At 42.9% G+C, this 16,723-nt stretch overlaps 1 protein-coding gene across 7 annotated transcripts in view; it reads right to left on the reverse strand.

Annotated features, from left to right (window-relative positions):
• Positions 1 to 16,723, reverse strand: part of SIM1 (SIM bHLH transcription factor 1) — an 80,034-nt gene that overhangs the window by 50,541 nt on the left and 12,770 nt on the right. For 6 of the 7 annotated variants that reach the window (XM_085020902.1, XM_085020737.1, XM_085020922.1 and 3 more), the window contains 6 exons: positions 15,039 to 15,132; positions 14,369 to 14,473; positions 14,143 to 14,228; positions 13,341 to 13,540; positions 13,042 to 13,148; positions 12,270 to 12,417 (listed from right to left, as the gene is read on the reverse strand). In XM_085020902.1, the coding sequence (XP_084877028.1) occupies positions 12,270 to 12,417; positions 13,042 to 13,148; positions 13,341 to 13,540; positions 14,143 to 14,228; positions 14,369 to 14,473; positions 15,039 to 15,132 (740 nt within the window). 7 annotated transcript variants of the gene reach the window in all.

Here is a 16,723-nt window from a genome sequence, read left to right on the forward strand (position 1 = left end):
CATCAAATTACCAAGCTGGTTTCCACCTCAGGGCCTTTGCACTTGCTTCCCACTCTGCTGAACTGTTCTCCCTGCAGGCTCAAGATTGCTGCCCCCCTCCTTTATTTAAGAGTCTTCAGAGAGGCCTTCCTTCCCTGAGCACTGTCGTCTTTTTGTCCTACTTAATTTTTTTTTCATTACATGACATTATACAACGTATTTATTTGTTTGTAAGTACTGTTTCTTTCCCCTAAAATGTATGCTCAATGAGGATAAGGACCATATCTGTCTTGGTCTTACCAGATCCCAGTCACAGAACTTGGCATGTAGCAGGCACTGGGGAAATACTTGCTGAGTGAATACAAGACCCATGCCGAGCCTTCAGTAGAGAGGCCTATGCTTTACAACATTTCTTACCACCCTCTTTTACAGCAGCAGAAATTAAGCTGATTCTAATGACAGAAATTTGTTGTTAATGAAGGCCCTATTGAGTCAACCGAGATGAGACACAAATAGAACAGAGATTATAATGTAAAATGCCATGAAGCATCTCAAAATATTTTCCCCTGATTTTCAATTAGCCCTCACCACCAAATGCCACCCTGCACTTTGCTATTTCTTTAACTGCTTTAATTGGAGGAATTATTCTTCCCTCCCCTTTGTGGGCTTCCTCCTTCTAGCATTCCTGAGCTGTAACCCTGCAGGGGTCCATTACCCAAACCCAGCACAACAAATACTTCACTTTGCTAGGACTAAGGTAAGACTTCACCAGCTAATAGAAATGCTGTTATTCTATTAGTCTCTTAATGGCTTATAAAAATTAAAATGAAAAGCCTTGTGTTGCATTGGGTTAGTCCTGGAGGGGAAAAAAAAAAATGCTGCTCTTTTCCTGTTGTATATTTGGACACCAACATCAATTAATGGGAATGTGGAAAGAAATAACCCTGTGAGTCCTTCAGCCACCAGAACACATCACAATCATCACAAGCCAGAGAGTAAAATGAATGATGGAGGAGCAGCAGCAAGCCACAAACCCCTAAAAAGACTCTGAACCCAGGATTCTATTTTTGTCATGGTTTTCAGCAGCAGGAGAGAGCCAGTACATTCTCAGATTGCATTACCAGAGAATGTTGCTATTCTCAGAGAGATGTTAAAAAGTGACAAGGGACTTGGGTTTAAAAGTACAAACACACAGAGAATCCCACCTTAATGGGTACCATTATGACATCCAGTTCAACATAATGAGGCTATTTCCACAGTCTGGCCAGCAGCCCACATTAGCACGGCTTTACTGATGTGGATACAACAAATTCTGTTTGAACAAGAAATCCCGGGGAAAAAAAAAAAGAGAGATCCTTTCACAAGCCCTATCTATTTAGCAATCAATCAAAGGAAAGATATCCTCCTAGTAAAGACAGCAGCTCATGTTTGAATCCTGGTAAAATATTAGATGTTCTAAATAAAATAATGGTCTGTGGGTGATACTTATGGATTTGCTGTTATGCGAACATGTCAGGTCTGTTGATGCTTAAACCGGTGAAGGGGAGATGGGCCAGGGCCTGGAATGAGCATACTGCATGGCAACTGATGGGTTCTGAGTACATCCAGACTTCAAAGCAATGAAGACCCCATACTGAACAAGAGAGTGAAGCACCCACAGGCTGAAAAATTTCTGCAAAACATCCTATTACTTCCATATGAAATGTCAATTTTAGACTATTTTAATGTAGGAAATGGCAATTTCATGTGGTTCATCCTAGTGCAATGTTACCAGCTGAAAGACAGCCTGCCAAAGAGGACATCAGGTAGGCTCTGGGACGGGGGCCTGGGTTGGTATGCTCACCTCATTAACTGTGTTGTACTGGCTAAATCTCTTGGTCTCTCTGAGGCCCTGGCATGAAGTAGCCACCCCTCAAATGTGAATCCTTGTGTCTCCCCAGCCTTTCTAATCATGGCAACAAACAGCGAAGTTTCCCACCTCCCCTTCTGCTTAAAGCTGACGGTCATCTTTCAGTCTCTCCAGGACAAGGCAGCACTGCTGCCTGAGAAGAATCCCTTACAGAAGAAAAGTTTTGGGGTTTTGTTTGTTTTTTTTTTTTTTTTTTTTGTCGTTTTTTAAATCTTTTCTAGGGCCGCTCCCATGGCATATGGAAGTTCCCAGGCCAGGGATCTAATCGGAGCTGCAGCCGCTGGCCCACGCCAGAGCCACAGCAACGCCAGATCCATTCCGCCTCTGCAACCTACACCACTGCTCACGGTAACACTGGATCCTTAAACCACTGATCGAGACCAGGGATCAAACCCGCAACCTTGTGGTTCCTAGTCGGATTCGTTAACTGCTAAGCCACGGCAGGAACTCCGAAAAGTTTAAAATATTACAAAAGCCTAAAATAATCAGCAACCTTCCTAAAAAGGTAATAAATCTGCAAAGACTATTTTGACTCTAGAGAGATTCTTTACTTTAAAATTTGCCAAGGCTCATGGAGTTCCTATCCTGGCTCAGCAGTAATGAACCTGACTAGTATCCATAAGGATGCAGGTTCAATCCCTGGCCTCGCTCAGTGGGTTAAGGATCCAGCACTGCTCTGATCTGTGGTGTAGGTCACAGATGCAGTTCAGTTCCTGTGTTGCTGTGGCTGTGGTGTAGGCCAGCAGGTGCAACTCTGATTCAACCCCTAGCCTGGGACTTCCATATGCCATGGGTGTGGCCCTAAAAAGAAAAAAATAAATAAAATAATATTTGCCAAGGTTCATAATCCTTTATAAGTCAGCCCCACAAAATACTCAAAAATCCCATTATCTCATTTAATGTTCACAGCTTTATGGGGTAGATATAATTATTACCTGCATTTTACAGATTAATAATAATAATTTTAAAAAGACAGCGAAGTTAAGCAATTTTCCCATGGTCACAAAGTTAGTCACTGGAAGCACTGGGATTTTGGAGAGGCAATAGACCCAGAGCCCAAACCCTTAACTAACATGCTATGCTGCATAATAAAACGTAGTGCTGTTTCATTTCCCCACACATTTTTCAAATATCTTATAAAACATCCCTTTGGTTACCAGAGTTTGAAACATCTAAGTAAGAAGCCTAGGGACTAGACTACATCATATTCTAACAGTAGGATGAGGATGTCAAAAGCATCCCTGGGGAGGCAAATCTGGTCCTGCAAATCTGGAGTCAGCCATATAGTTCTTTGTACCATCCTCTCTTCCAATCTACTGCTGTCTGTCATCCTAATGTATAGCTCATTTTTGCCTGCTACAAATAAATTTTAAAGTATAACCATTATTCATGTGGTGCCACTGTGTGTATTCATTTCCATTAGGTGATCTTATATTCAATTCACAATGCTGAAATCCCTTAAAACTTTAAAACTGTGCTCTATGCCTAGATGCTAAAAAATACACATTTATTACTAAAGTCAGATGGACATGTTGAAGATATATCAGTACTAATCTGGGAAAGGCAAAAGCCTTAGAGGAAACTGTTTCCAATCCTGATGGAACATGCTCAGTTCCAACAGAGAAGTTTAGGGAAAAAGGTAGAGACAGAAAGAAACCCACCTTAGATGAGCGCAGTGAGATAAGCATGGAGAAGTACCTGTTTCATCTCAAAAGACACTACCTCTGCTTCCGACCCCTGAAATTCCCTCCTACTCTGATAGCTGCACCCTCACTTCAAGCACCCTTGAACTCTGTGCCCTTACCAAACAGTGCAAGTGTACCGTATTGTTTCAAACTAGGCCAATCTGTGCTCTTCTTTTTTTTTTTAGCCACACCCATGACATGCAGAAGTTCCCAGGCCAGGGATTACACCCATATCACAGCAGTGACCCAAGCCACAGTAGTGACAACACTGGATCCTTAACCACTAAGCCACCAGGGAACTCCTTTCTTTTTTTATTCTTTTTTTTTTTTTTAGGGCCTCACCCACGGCATATGAAAGTTCTCAGGCTAGGGTTAGTTTTGGAGCTACAGCCACAGCACAGTCCATAGCCACAGCAATGCAGAATCCAAGCTTCCTCTGTGACCTACACCACAGCTCATGGCAATGCTGGATCCTTAACCCACTGAGCAAGGCCAGGGATTAAACCCGCCAATACTAGTCGGGTTCATTAACACTGTGCTGCCATAGAAACTTCTCTTTTTTTTTTTTTTTTTTTTTTGTCAAGATCTACATTCTTAAATATTTAAACGAAGCACTTTTATTTTACCAACTAAACTATAAACTACTCAAGAGATGCCAAGACTTCTGCTTCACGTGTGCCTGCAATAAATCACTGCAATCTGCCACCCTCTACAACACTAGTGATCTAGCCATGCCCAGCCCATGAAGAGAGATGGAGAATATACTAGAGCCTCCTCTGTTTTATCCCCTTTAAATTATAAAAATACTGGAGTTCCCGTCGTGGCGCAGTGGTTAACGAATCCGACTAGGAACCATGAGGTTGCAGGTTCGGTCCCTGCCCTTGCTCAGTGGGTTAACGATCCGGCGTTGCCCTGAGCTGTGGTGTAGGTTGCAGACGCAGCTGGGATCCCGCTGTGGCTCTGGCGTAGGCCAGTGGCTACAGCTCCGATTCAACCCCTAGCCTGGGAACCTCCATATGTCGCGGGAGCGGCCCAAGAAATAGCAACAACAACAACAACAAAAAAAAGACAAAAAAAAATAAATAAATAAATAAATTATAAAAATACTATAAAAATACCTGTTTTATTCCCTTTAAATTATAATTACTGACTTGTAAAATTGACAAAGCACTGGTTCCAACTAAATTCAGTCTGGAAATTTGATAAAAGCTTAGTTTCTTAGAACACTCTTTTCCCTATAAAGCACTATTTCACCAGGTAAGGCACCTTCAACCTTGCTTGACACAAATAAGGCACTCAATAAATGCTGGCTTACCTCCATCCAAGCAGAAATCTCAGTTCCCTTTAGAGTATACAGTGAAGCAGTGAGAAACGGTGACTTAACCAAGCTATAGAAGCCACCACACACAAAGAACACAATGCTTGGAGGTGTGTATATGGAAGAACTAGGAGGGGAAAGAAAATAAACCCTTAAGTTTGTGGATTTTAAAGTCCAAGTTAAAGAGGGAATTATTCATCTCCTCCCAAAATATTTCAGTTGGTGTTACATAATTGGGAGGAGCTAATAAAAAACAGTTAAGGTATTTTGAGCATCTGCTTTCTGCTAGGTACCGTGCTATATGCTCATTATCTCATTTAACCCTGAGTGCTTAAAACGTGTGTGCAAATGTCTCCATTTAACAGATGTGAAAACAGAGGGTCAAATGAGTAGAGTTGTGCTCAAAGTCTCACAGCTATTATGCAGCAACGCATAATTGAACTCAGATTCATCTGACACCAAAGCCCATGCCTTTCCCTTATAGGTTGCTTCAAGTAATACTGTGCTTTTATGAAAACAAAATCATGATCCCAGTGCAATACAACTTCCCAGACTAAAAGTCACAGATGGTAAACAGATGGCTCAGACTCAGTCAGACTTCAAACATTATCAATGCCTAACAAAAGCAAGTTACCCTCTCATACCCATAGCCCTGCCCTCACCATGGACCACCTCTCTTCCCTGTCATCTCCCTAGACCTTGAAATGAAAGGAGGTGTGGAAGTTACTCCCTCAGACAAGGCAGAACGTTAAATTCCTCCATTCATAGGCACTCAGGTATTTCCAGGTTCCATCTAAACTCCAACCAATTCTTTTTGCATGATACCTTAAACAGACACCAGCACTTCAACCCAAATGAGTTTTCTATCACCACCTGCTCATCTGGAAAGATATCACAAGCCAATGAGAGCAGAAAACAGAGAGGGAAGCTCTGTATAAAGGGAATGAAGTTAGCAGCCTTAAATTATCAAGATTTGCATAATCCAAAAAAAAAGTAAATCAGTTTTACTTCAATTTTTTACAAAGATATGCATAACCCACACCCTACACATGAACACATATCTTATACAAAACACAAGTGTTTGCCCTTGACTACATTAAGTCAGAAGACAAAAACGTGCTTCTCTGAAGTTCCAGTAAAGCCTCATTTGAATTTGTCCATCCCCTCACAATAACATGGATGAGTCCCTGCCCGCAAATGTAAAAACCCATCTTTTTTCCATACTGTGACTCAAAGATCAGAACCCTTTCTCTCCCAAAAGCCAGAGCAGAGTAGTTAGGCTAGTCATTCAGAAAACACCAAGTAGCCTCGACCCAGGAGGTAGAGGGGAGGTCCTGTGAATCAGTGCCCTCCAGGTCAGGGCAACAGCAAAGGAAGGAGTGGAAGCCAGAGAGGTCAGTGAAAGCAGCAGCAGTCAGGCAACAGCACTGCCCAAGGGCCAGAGGATGGCACACCTGCCCAGAGCATGCTGGGAAGCTCTCCATCCCCAGCCCCTAAACAGAATCCCCAGGAGACAACATTTTCTGCCATTCTCTTTCAAAAGAAGGAAAAGGGCAATGCCAGCCCTCCCCACCCCCCAAAAACACACACACACACACACACACACACACACACACACACACACACACACACCATCTTAGAAATAGCCTGCTGCCCCAGGAGGCAATTTGGTGCCTTATCTAATTTAAAAAAAAAAAAAAAAAGGCTTGGCTTGCCAAATGCACTGATATTTGTTGTAGCACTTTTGTTTAACAAGAATATAAAATGTTAAATCTGGTTGCAGAAATAAAGTGATTAGTAATAGTAATATTGTATCTGTGTAACCTAAAGGTAAGCAAATCAGTAAAAAAAAAAAAAAAAAAAAAAAAAAAAAAAACTAGAATGTTTGCAGGCCACATTTTTTCTCACAAAATGAAAACGCCTTAAGGGGAAGAAAAAGATACATTCTTAATCAAATGTCATGGAGAAGCCAGCACTGCTAATTTAACCCCATCAATATATGTATATACTTGTGAAGCAGGAACACAGAGGCAGCCCTTTTAATGGTCCACCATGAGGTCAGATGAAAGTTTATCCAGAAGTTGGTGGGCTGAACACTACTGTAAGACTTACTCATTTAAACCCATTCCTCTCTCCCAGACATTTTCTCCACCACCACTGCCACCACCACCAACTCCTCTACAGAGAACCCAGAGATACAGCAGACACCACAGGCTTTAACTCCGGCTTCACCACTTACTTGGCAGATCTGACCTCAGTTTGCTAACCTAGAAAATGGGCAGTGTGATCCCTGCCCCAACCACTGTGCAGAGCTGTCAAAATAGCAAATTAGTAATGAGCATGACAGCTCTTTAAGAGAAATATATATTCAGCATGGTAAAAAAGAAATGTTAAGTGTAAATGATGAATTCAAAACTAAAAACGAATCATTCTGATTAAAAATTTATGATACATAAAAAGCATATGAAGGATAAGATTACTGAAGTGAGTACTGGTATTACGTACTGTAAAACAGACTAGATCTCCCAGCTCTTTTGTTTAATAAAGTATTTTGGTAGTTATAAAATTACTGTTAATTACTATTAACAGTTTTGGTTGTTATAAATTACTACCCATACAAAGATGTTTCAATTTGTTTCTATGATCATTCAGCTACATAAAAGATCATTTAAAATGGACAACTGGAGCTTTGAGGCTTACTATTATAATCATAATTAAATATAATTAAATATCAAATACAATTTATGTGTCTACATTGATGCATGATTATTATTTTCAATGATCAAAAATATTAAATCTTTTCAATGAGTGCTCCATAGATCTGAGACATGAGAGTTAATTATTTTATATTTTGCTGTAGCTTGCTCAGTCAAAAAGTGCTTCATTTGACATTATTTATAATGTAAGGGTTTTGCTATCTAGAAAAATAAAGTCTATTTTTATGACCATATATATTATTGGTTAAGTTTTTAAAATTTCCTAGTAGCAATAATAGTAATATAATGGGCCTTTAAACTAACCTAAACATTTTTTAAATTTAAGAGTTTGAATTAACTCAGCACTATTGACATACTTGAAAGAGCAAACAAATATGAGCATACTTTAATGTTTGCTGCTTTGTGGTAAAGATATATAAGGTTTATACTCACAGAATATAGCACTTAAAAACCCTTTTAAATTGTGAGAACTACAATGTTTTCATGCAAAACAAGAACAAAAATAATGGGACCTGCAATAATTACAAAGTAAATACCCTCTTATTTTTTCCTTTCCATGAAGGAAGTATGTGTTCTTTGGCTTTTGCCCCAACTTTTCTACAAATTCAAAGGATTATTTGGTAGATAGCAAGTGTTATTTAGACCACAATGTAAATTGTCGCTATTTGTTCTGCTTTCTATAACACTGAGATAGAAATTGTAACACAGAAAATTACTTTCTTCTATGTGTTCAGTAAATCACTCTAAAACAGCATGTGCGATTTTCCACTAAAAAGCTTTCTATCCTAAACTTGGGAAACAAGCAGAGAAGGCTTCTTTACCACCACCACCAACAACAACAAATGGTTGAAGACATTAAATGTATCTGATTCCAAAATTACCAAATGAGTCTGAAAATCTTCTCTTTTACCTTCCAGGCAAAAGATCAGCATTGTATCAGCTTACAATTCTCATTAGAAGTCTAGTTTAAAATACAGTAACATTTACAACTAAATCTTACAGAGTTCCCCTCAAAAATATTGTCTACCATTCAGCTTAAGTGATGTCACACATCAGTGAGTACTTGATGAATTTCAGTGGCAGATTGTCTTTAATGGCATCAATAAACGAGATCTCATGTATATTTTTGCAACCTTTTACACACAGTAATTTGAACATTTTAAAAGTGTTGTCATAAAAGGTACAGTGGCTATGTAGGAGAATATAATTTAAAGATGATGTATCAGGATGTCTGTAGCTTACTTTAAGATAAGAAAGAAAGCAATATAAGGAAAATATGGTTTGTATTATAGACGATGGGTGTATGGAAATTCGTTGGATGACTCGACTTTTTTGTATGTTTGAAAAACTTATGTCTTAAAATACTTTAAAATGGGATTCTTTATGTCATTGGTTTATCATGAAAAGTAGATTTTAAAAGTTTAATTTAAAAAAATAAAGAATCACGTCTCTTCATTTTTCTAGAAATTACTTTTCATAGTTTATTGGGTGTTCCACATTTTCAACTTTCTTCACCTTAAGTGCCAGTGTTTTCCTTTTGAACTAGCTATGAATAATTAATACTACTAATTAACCTCAAGGAAATATGAATTTAAGATATGTTCTTAGATTTTACCCAGTATGCTCTTTTTCACCCTCCATACTTTTCTGGACTTTCCCCATGTTCACTATTACTAGACACTAGCTTCACTCACCTCCCCTCTTGAAGATCATCAGCAAGCAGGGTCTGTCATACTTAACCATTATTTCAAAGCCTGTGGTCACACGAAGTGTATTAGAAAGATTTTTTTTTTTTTTTAAGCTAATAGGCTATGTGTGTCTATAGAAAGTCATGAGCTGGTCAGTTTGGGGGTTTTTTTTTCTGTTTTTGATTTTTGTTTTTTGCAGTTTTAATGAAGAGCTACACAAGCTTCAGGGAACCTCAAGGACCTGGGAAAAACTAAGAGAATTTTTTTAAATGTAATCATTGTGTCTTCTCTCTCTCTTCTCCAGATTTTCAGAACACCAACATTTTGTATGGTGGTCATACAAAAGCCAGTAAAAGCACACCTGCTTCCAAAATTCCTACATTCACTGTTGCAGCTGCTTATTAAAACAAGGTTACTGAATATTTCTGTACATCACTGATTTCATTAGATATTAAGACTGCTTTTTCTAGGTATATTTTAACTTCAACAATAAATTTACCATCAGGAAATTAGAAAAATGTGTTCCTTATAAATACAGCTTCTACCAAAATGTCACACCTTCATTTAACCAATGATTATTTAAAATTCCCTCTACTTTCATGACATGAAAACTCCTTCAAAATGTGTGCTATTAAAATGTCTAAAGTTGGAAAACATCTGACTATTTGGGGGGGGCTTGTGGTTTTAAATATTGTTTGAGGTGGTATATTTGGAAAGAATTCACTTATCATTCTCAGGCTTCATAGAGAACTAGTCCTGAAAATAAATGTATGTGATAGTTCACTGCTACCATAGAGAATCAATAGCCGTCTATTTAATTTGCTAAGACAATGTAAATTAGTAACTTCCAGCCAGATGTGTGATAAACACATCAAACAAACTGCAACCTGTTCATTATGAAAATCCTGTCAACACACATAGAGCCACTTGATAACATTCCATCTAAGGCAGTTTCCACATTTGCAGCTATAAAAATTGTCCTAAGAATTTTTATACAAAGAATTGGAACCGAGACTCATAAAAGGGTAATCAATTTCAGCTTTTCATCATATGTGCTTCTGTGTGTTTATTTCTATTTTCACTCAGAGGTATAAAACATTCAGAAAAACATGTGCCATGCTATTTTTCCCCTGTAAATCACTTATCCTCATTATATCTTTTTAATCTGATGTAAAGTTGGGAGCCTAATCCTGCAGCTCTGAAGAGGTGTATAAAGTGAAGAATGACAGAGTCAACAGAAGAAAGAAAGTACCCTTATCCATTGGAAAACAAAACAGAATATTTCCAAATGACTCTAAACATAAATTAACTTTACCCATTGGGAGGTCTAACTTGCCCTCTGATCATTTATATGGAGCTGTGTGACTATATACCCTGCTGTTTGATAAAAAATGATTACGAACCACAGGCACCCACCAGAGAACAGAGTGTATGTATAATGCTTGCGATGTCTCAGACATACAAAGCACCTTCTTAAAGAATGTTCGTTTCCTTTCCAGAGTAAGCAGACATAATTTTTCACTCTTTAATACCTCTGCTTCACAAAGTGGCTTCTTTCACGAATTATGTTTTGCCATTTTCTCTTATGTTTATTTTAATGATATGAAAAACTGCATTCATACAATAAATGGTTTTATTTCATGGTACCCAAAATATGGGCATGTTTTCTGCTGTGTGTTAAAATCTACAGCCCACTTACTATTCCAAAAATCTAACAGTATTTGTTTTAATACTGCTTCCTAAAATGAAAAAAAGAAAAAGATTCTTCCTAATAACCAGCTATTATTCTTGAATACTGAATCCTCATTTAAACCAAATTGATTTTCCAAGTCTATTGAATTAAATTTTCTTATTAAACAGAGCATAGAGTAAATAGTCTTATTGCCAAGCATAATATTTCTGACTACTACATTTTTAATTTGTTAATTTAAAAGAACGTGGAATGAATCTAGTCCTCATGGCCTCTAGTAGAGTCTGATTCCAAAGAGCACCTTTTAACCAACTTCCTAAAGTCAAACAGCATTTCTGCTAAGTGTCTGGTGTGTCAGCGCTTCCAAAGTAAATAACTACTGAGGTTCCCTAAAATCACAAGAATTTCAACCTCTGCCAAAAGGAAAAAAGAAAGGTAACTGCACACACAAAAGGGTTCTTCATAAGTTTTCAACCCTAAGCAATTCTACTTTCACAAACGTTGTACAGAATGTGCTTGCCAGCAGCACGGCAAGACACGTGATCAGTCTGCAGGGCAACACGGACAAGCAGAAACAGTTATTGTTTCTAGAAAGAATAAGGCTCCAATGCGGCCATGAAGGCGCCCAACCAGCAGCCCCCGCCCTCCCGTGGCACCGCGAGGCCGGCTCCTCAGCCAGTGATGCGGCACAACGCGGGGACCTGGGCGCTCGCCAAGACCTGCAGCCTTAGCTCAAGCCCTGTGCTTTGTGGAGTTTAAAGCTAAACTTTCCTGGTCACTTAAACCCTCTTCGCGGTTCAGGGAAAGAATCACTCTCTCAGAACTCTTAACTTTGATTGGAGACTCTGGATAAAATTAAGAACTTCAAAACCCAGATTTGAGAAAGTGAAACAGATGTCCTGTTTGTTGTTAACCATAAAGGGCTCCGAACGTGGGACCCTTCTCCTTCTCACGCAGGCTCTCTCTCTCTCTCTCTCTCCCTGCCGCGTTGTTTTATTTAATTTTATTTGTTTAATGCAGAGTTTGCTTACAAGGTTAAAAGAGAGAGTAGAAAGCAAATATGGACTGTGGATGGAAAAACTCCTAAATCTTTTTCTAGAATATAAGGCAGGAAGCCTCTTTATGAGGACGAAAGTGCTGGAGCTGCCACTTCCCAGAGCAGCCAGAGCTCCGGAGTCAAACCCGGCCGTCCCCAGTGGACCCCAGTCGCCTAACCCGGCCTTGCCCACCGTCGAAACCAGGGTCGCCTGGAGTGGGTCAAGGAGTCCCAGACTTGCACTCACGTGAGGACGTAGTTGACGCTGACGATGCAGTGTGGCCTGGAGGAGCGGCTGTTGTGCACGATGGTCGCGTAGCTCTGTACCCAGACCCAGCCGCCGTGCTTGGCCAGGAACCGGTAGTACTTGGTGGTCACCTGCCCCTTTACCAGAACTGGTGGAGAGACAGAAGGCAGCTGACGGTAAACGAACCTGCTTCTGAACCGGCCCAAATCAATCCCTGGCGGGAGGAGTGCGGGTCCCCCTGGAGCCCTAATTACTGCTCCCTGGCTTGAGGGAGGGACAACGCAACATCCCCCAAACAACCAATTATCCTGCTAGTTTGCATCAAGTCCTCTGGCCCCTCACGATTAGCAAAGAGGGGAACACTTAAGGTTGGGAGCTTCCCCGGATTCGATTTTCTAACACCGGAAGGTAGGGTCTGGGCCGCCGGACCCCCACACTCACGTTCCCTGTCCTGGAGATTAAGCTCAAAGCTGAGCTGCATGAAAATCTGAAGCGAGTCAATGCGCAATGAGCAATGCGGGTGAGCCAGGTAGTTTAGCCTCGGTTCCCGTTCCCATCTCTGCGGGCGGCCTATCTATAGGAGAACAAGACCCCTCCTGGGGGAAGATCACCCAGAAACTCTCGCCCGCTGGGCTGTCAGGACCCGCGGGTGGCTAGGGAAATAAGGTGGGGCGGGTGCTGGAGCGGCCACTCCCAGGTCCTCTCCCACCACCATGACCAGCAGCCCTCCCCGACCGTCCCCCATCCCTCGCGGGGCAAGGTGGTGCCTTACGCAGGTGGTGGGCGCAGCGCAGGTGGAAGGTGTCGCAGCCGTGCACGTGGTGATACAGGGTCTTCTCAATCAGGTCCTGAGGTTCGTACCCGGTCAGCTCCGCCACTCTGCGGAGAGCAAACCCCGTGGGATGAGGGGGGGACGTGGGGGGGTGCCTGCACCCCCGACGGCCCTCACTTCGCAGAGCCAGGTCAGTCACCTTATCTGCAAAATGGGCTCATAAGGTCAACGAGGCGCTCTTGTGACTGAGCAGGGCTGCCCTCCCGCCTGGGTGACCCTTTCCCGCCCTGACCACCCACCTGGAGTCCAGGAAGATGAGCTTCATGTCCAGGCTGGCGCGGAACATGAACATGTTGCTGTGCAGCTTGATTTCTGTGACGGCGCTGGGAGGCAACGAGTGGCCCACAGCCACCAGGCCCACGTTCTGGTAGCAGCCGTCGAAGGGGGACATGTCCAGGCTGTACTGTCGGATCTTCAAGTAGCCGCTGCAGTGAATGACCTGGGGGAGAGTCAGGGCGTGAGACTCAGCCTCAGCCAGGAAACAGTGTCCAAAGTTATTGGCGCTCCCAGACGACTCAAGGGAATGACAGTACTGGCCCACCGGGCTCACTTGGGCGCTGATAAAAATGCAGAGGCCTGAGCCCAGCCAATGCAACCGAATAGCGAAGTGGGGCCCTGGAATCTGTATTGTGATCATGTCTAATCTATTAAACAAGAAACCCTGAGATTCCAGCTAAAGCTCTTGTTCTTAACCCTGGCGGGGGGAAGGGGCAGAATCTGCAGCTCTGAGTGAACTCTAGGAATCTATCCAAGTTACCGACCTGTTAAAGACGACGCTTTACACACCCTTGAAGCCCATTATGAGCCCCAGTTAAGATCCCCAGAGGTCACGCAGTATCTGGACCCAGTAAGAAGTACATAACCTTAAAACGTAGTCCCTAGGGATTCTGAAGGCCCCCTGCAGTGTGCCTGGCCCCAGGCGTTCTGAGACGTGAGGGGGCGGGCAGCGCGGAAAGCTCCTGAACCTCCCTCCCACCCGCTGGCGCTTCTTGTCCTGCCTCCTGGGGCTGAGTGGCGGGATCTCCCCTTTCAGCCACGCACCTTGTAGCCACCGCAGGTGAGACCTGCGTTCCTCTTGGCCAAGACGCACTTCATCCTCAGGAAGAAGGAGCGCTCAATCTCATACTCTGGAAGAGAGGGGAAGGGAGGGCGCAGGACGTGAGGCAGGCGGCGAGGGCGAGGCTCCAAGGACCCTGCCTCGGTTAATTGGGGAAGAGCTACAAGCAGACTTCTATGGGCCCGGGCCTGAGTGTCGTGTCTGGCTTACCCTGGACGAAGTGAGAGTGGTAGGGCTGGTGGGCCGTGAGCACTGCCGTCATCTCGTCGTGGTCGGCTGGGTGGATGTATTCGTAAATGCTGTTCCCGGTCAGCTCTACCTGTAAAGAGGAGGGTGTCACCCTCTCCCAGATGGTGGAATGCCCCATAGAAGGGCTGGAAGATTGTGCCACGGGGTCTGCAGGGCTGTGAGGACAGGAGTCAGAGCTCTAGAGTCAGCCCTGAGTTCCAGTTCTGCTGCCTACTACATGTTGCAGCCTAAGCCTCAATTACCTTAACTATGAGGGGAAAGAATAATAATAGTAAGATGAGTAGTAGCAGCAGCAGCAGTAGTAACAGCAGCAGCTCCCTGGCAATGTTCTGGTGAAGACATCATGACATAGGTACATAACCACCTCTCATGGTATTTGGCTTACGGTGGCGACTCAAAAAAGGAGCCATTTTAGGGTTTTGGGTGGAAGCTAAAGGATAAGTAGAGGAAGGGTGAGATCCAGACTTCCTGCCAGCTGAGAACTTTCCTGTCCCAGAAACTCATACCAAAGCTTTGAGAAAGCACACACACACACACACACACACACACACACACACACACACTGACGATGCCACCTCCTGCCTCCTGCCCTGGCTGGAAACATTGAAGGCTGGAGGTGTGGACCACTCACCTACCTGAGAAAGACCCAGGTGGACTGAGGCTGTCTCCGAAATGTACATGATCTTTCCATCTGGGGCCACCACAAAGATGAAGCCATCCAGGGTCTGGGGAGATAGAAATAGTTGAATAGAGAGCCCTCTGGGCTGCTGGAAGAAATTGGGGGTGGGGGTGCAGCAAACAGAAGTTGGAGTTGTTCCACCTGAAGTGCAGAGAGATGAAGTAGAGAGAGGCAGACAGGAAACAGGGCAAAGAAAACCAGCCAAAAGAGTCCCTCTTTTGTTCATGCCAAATTCATAAACATGGGACCTGCAACACCCTGGGAGAGATCCAGAGGAAGTGGTGGTCAATGCTACTGCCCTCCAAGACTAAGGATCCATCGAAATGGACAATACAAACAGAGTTATAACATATACACACACAAACATTCTGGGTGAAAAAAATTATAGCCTGTGATAGGAAATGGGTTAGGTTCTTGGGGGGGCTGGTCACTGAGTGAACCAGAGGTTTCCTGTGCTGGTCTTGGACAGTTTCCTAGTGGGAGCATCCTATAATGGAAAGCATGCTAGCGGGATTTGGAAAATAGTAGACACTAGGAGACGTGAAAGGGCTGGCAGTCTGAAAAGTTTGTAGATAGAAGGCAGCTGGCCAGTGGCTCTAGGAAGTGTCTGGGAGAGGGGGATTTAGGAGAGGAGAGGTTTTCCAGGCAGCAAGTCTGTAGAGTGGTGCTATAGTGTGTACGTGTATATTTACATTGGTGCATCAAACTGACAGGCTCTCTATGAAGAAAAGTCTTAGACTTTCACTGTTCCTTTATCTCTGTGAAAGAGGCTTCAGTCCAGACAGTGAAGTATAAGGATCCATCAGATCCTGTTCTCAAAGAGCTGGAAGACCAAAAGGAACAATTGGCCTAAAGATGGATATAATGACCACACAGCTGAATAGACAGTGCTGTGAGGGCCTGGCAGCTGAGTGGCCAGAGACCTGGGGAAGAATCAGAGAGGCTTAGAAGAGCTGTTTGAGCAGAGGCTTGAAGAGGAAGCTTGGAAGGGGGAATGGAGGAAGAGAAACCTAGGCAGATGGGATGATGTATAGAAAGCAGGGACCGGGGGGAGGGTGGATCTGGTGTATCCAGGGGTGATGATTTTGGTATGGCAGAGATATGAGGCTGAGGAGGTACACTGGTGCTAGATTTTTGGAGAGGTTGAGATGTCAGTCTGAGAGGTTTGGAGATGCTCCTGAGGGCATCAATATTCCAACAGAGAGAGCTAAGCAGGAGAATAGCAAGCTTAGAGGTGTGGTGTGTGTGTGTGTGTGTGTGTGTGTGTGTGTGTGTGTGTGTGTGTGTGTGTGGTGTGTGTTCTGGCAGAATGTGGACAGTGACTGATAGGAGAAAAGAGTGGAGATGAGGAGATTAGAGATAGTTAAGCCTGAACTTGGGTTGTCACGAGGAAGACAAGGGGAGAGGGGAGTCTAAGTCAAAGATGGTTCTGCCAATTGTGGAATTCATGGTGGCAGAAAGAGAAGCTGAAACTGACTTTGAAAGCATTGAAAATTTAGGCCTGGTGAGTTTTTGTATGAATGGAAGTCTGGAAGAAGGAGATAATGAATTCTTGTCTTAGATGTACTAAACTTCAGTTATATGCATATTTCCATTTGGATATGTCCGGTTGGCAGTAGGAAATAAAGGTCTGGAAG

The sequence above is a fragment of the Sus scrofa genome, chromosome 1, assembly GCF_054392235.1.
Source record: "Sus scrofa isolate SSC_HxYL_T2T_F1_AM1 chromosome 1, Sscrofa_HxYL_maternal_Yorkshire_Landrace_v2.0, whole genome shotgun sequence".
NCBI classification, from domain to species: Eukaryota; Metazoa; Chordata; class Mammalia; order Artiodactyla; family Suidae; genus Sus; species Sus scrofa.